Source organism: Polyergus mexicanus, unplaced genomic scaffold (assembly GCF_030449975.1).
Source record: "Polyergus mexicanus isolate NDT 795.1 unplaced genomic scaffold, iyPolMexi1.0 SCAF_21, whole genome shotgun sequence".
NCBI classification, from domain to species: Eukaryota; Metazoa; Arthropoda; class Insecta; order Hymenoptera; family Formicidae; genus Polyergus; species Polyergus mexicanus.
Window position 1 is genome coordinate 3,952,820 of NW_027223341.1, and position 2,430 is coordinate 3,955,249.

The 2,430-nt window shown below is 44.9% G+C and overlaps 1 protein-coding gene across 1 annotated transcript; it reads right to left on the reverse strand.

The window, feature by feature from the left end:
- Positions 1-280: 280 nt before the first annotated feature.
- LOC138942198 (tropomyosin-like) lies at positions 281-1,796 on the reverse strand. Its single transcript, XM_070312241.1, has 3 exons — positions 1,077-1,796; positions 358-606; positions 281-313 (listed from the first exon to the last, which is right to left on the reverse strand). The coding sequence occupies exons 1-3, from the start codon at positions 1,794-1,796 to the stop codon at positions 281-283; spliced, it is 1,002 nt and encodes a 333-aa protein (XP_070168342.1).
- Positions 1,797-2,430: the final 634 nt, after the last annotated feature.

Sequence of the window (2,430 nt, forward strand, 5' to 3'; positions counted from 1 at the left end):
ATTGTGCGATTCGTCCATTCCTAACCATTTCACGTAAATCTTGTCACCCTTTCGACGCAGCACCTTTTCTACGAGATACACGTCGGGATCGCCAACGCGCGACAATTCGTGCTCGTAGAATCCTCCCGCGATCGGCTCGCCGCGCGAATCCTTTAATAGATACGTTACGGGATTAGTCCGTTGTATCTTAGTTATTCGAAAAATCTCTGTAGTCCAGTTGGGTGTGAAGCCTTTCTCGAAAATCGTTTTAAATTTACTGATGCGTACCGGATCGGCTACTTTAAATTTCGCCGGAGCCGCGATTTTTATATTGCTGTATACAGTATTTAAAAGTTTATCGGCAATTTTTGGAGTTACGTCGACAGGTCTCATATTTATAGTGCGATGTTTTCGCGTGTTATATTCCTCGACGAGTCGTGGTAACTCGTCGATCCACTTGTACGTTCCGTTTAGCGTGAAATACTTCCACATAAAATTTTTGAGCGTACGATTGAATCGTTCGACTATCGACGCTTTCATCACCGAATATGTCGAATAATGATTTACTTCGTGCTTCTTCGTAAAATTTCGCATATCGGCATTGTAAAATTCTTTTCCTTTATCAGTCTGTAGATTTTTTGGACACCTCTTAGAGTCTCGTATTATTTTAGATAACGCTCGAGTAACCTCGTTTGCGCTTTTGCTCTTAAGCGGTACAGCCCATGCGTATTTGCTTAATACGTCGATAACGGTGAGTATGTAGTTGTGGCCTTTGTTGAGTCTCGCGTAAGGACGCATCTCGACCACATCCGCTTGCCATAGGTCGTCGTACCCGCGCACCGCAACGCGACGACGCGAGAAGTTTCTTCTCGCGGGAGCGTGCAATTCCTCGACTAGTCTTCGTTTTTTAACGCTCATAGTTCTTTTTTCTTTCTCTCGAGAATAACGTTGAATTGAATCTCTTTTTCGAGCGGTTCGCCGCTCCCGCTAATCTCTTTTTCGAGCGGTTCGCCGCTCCCGCTAATCTCTTTTTCGAGCGGTTCGCCGCTCCCGCTAATCTTTCTTTCGAGCGGTTCGCCGCTCCCGCTAATCTTTGCCAGTTCTTTCACTCTTCCCGATAGCTCGTCTGCGTCTCTCTTCAATCGTAACGTTGAATTTTCCAATTCTCGTATCTTCGTCTCGGATTTCACTGCGGAATTCGCCGCGATACGCGATTTTTGATTTAGTTCTTTTATTGTTTTACCTTGATTGAACATTATTTTACGATCGTTCGCGTTTCTCGTCGAGAACTCCGTCGCGTTGAGCGATATAGTTTTTTTCGCGACTTCGATTTGATCGCTTAAACCTTTGATTCGTTTATCTAAAACATCGATTTGTTTATCTAGAGCGTTAACGCTCGTTTCTATTCTCGAAATGGAATTTTCCACAGCGTCTATTCGTTTACTCAGAACGTCATCGCGTGTTTTTATCTCGGAAACGAAACTCTCCGCGACGTCTATTCGTTTACCTAAAGCGCTATCGAGCTGAGCGAGTCTCGTGAATAGTAGAATGACGCCCTGTCCCGCTTCGTTCGCGTCTTTTCTTAATTGCGATGTGATTCCCTCGACGTAGCTTTTGCTTGTCGCATCGGCGTCCTCCTCAGGTTGAGCCAAGCGTTTTATTTTACGCTCTCTCGCGTCGTATTCAATGGAAGAGCTTAGACACAGCGCGTTATCGCGCACGTAACTTCGCAGAGACTCGATAGCCGGACGTAGTCTTCCGGTTCTCGCGTCGTAGCCTCGATTTTTTAAAGGTGAGCCAAATTTGCTCACGGACATCGCGAATTCCGCGTACGACTGCGACAGTCATCCACGCGACAGTTCGATTTATACGATCGCTCCTGTTTCGCGAAGCTCCTCGATTATCGATAGAATCTCGTTTTCGTGAGCGTTGTTGCCGGCTCGACGCGAAGCGTCTAATAATCGCAAACGATCCACTAATTCGTTTGGATCGTCCCAATGGACGTAATCGATTTTATTGTCCGTGACACGCATAGTCGACGATACGCGACCCGCGCCTGTTTTTTTCGCGCCGCTGTTATGAATAAGCGGAGCGATAATAAATTTGTATTTATATCCTTTATTTCCTAAGACAGATTTTTTAGCGTCATGATCACGTCTATGAGCGTTCGTTGTTAACAATATACTTCTGTATGTTAATTTATCTTTTTCTGTATATATGAGACTATTAGGAATTTTCATAAAAATTAATTCATACAAACCGGGAGTACCGACATATTTAATCTCATCTATAAATATGGAATCATTCGCGTCTACGTCAAATCGCTTATCGCCGAGCATCGCACCTTTCTCGCCGATGTAAACTCCGTAAACGTGATCAATCTCGTTCGGCGCTTCTCCGCCGAGAAGAGTCCCCATATATTTTCGCCCTAACGGTCATAGTTGACCGTGC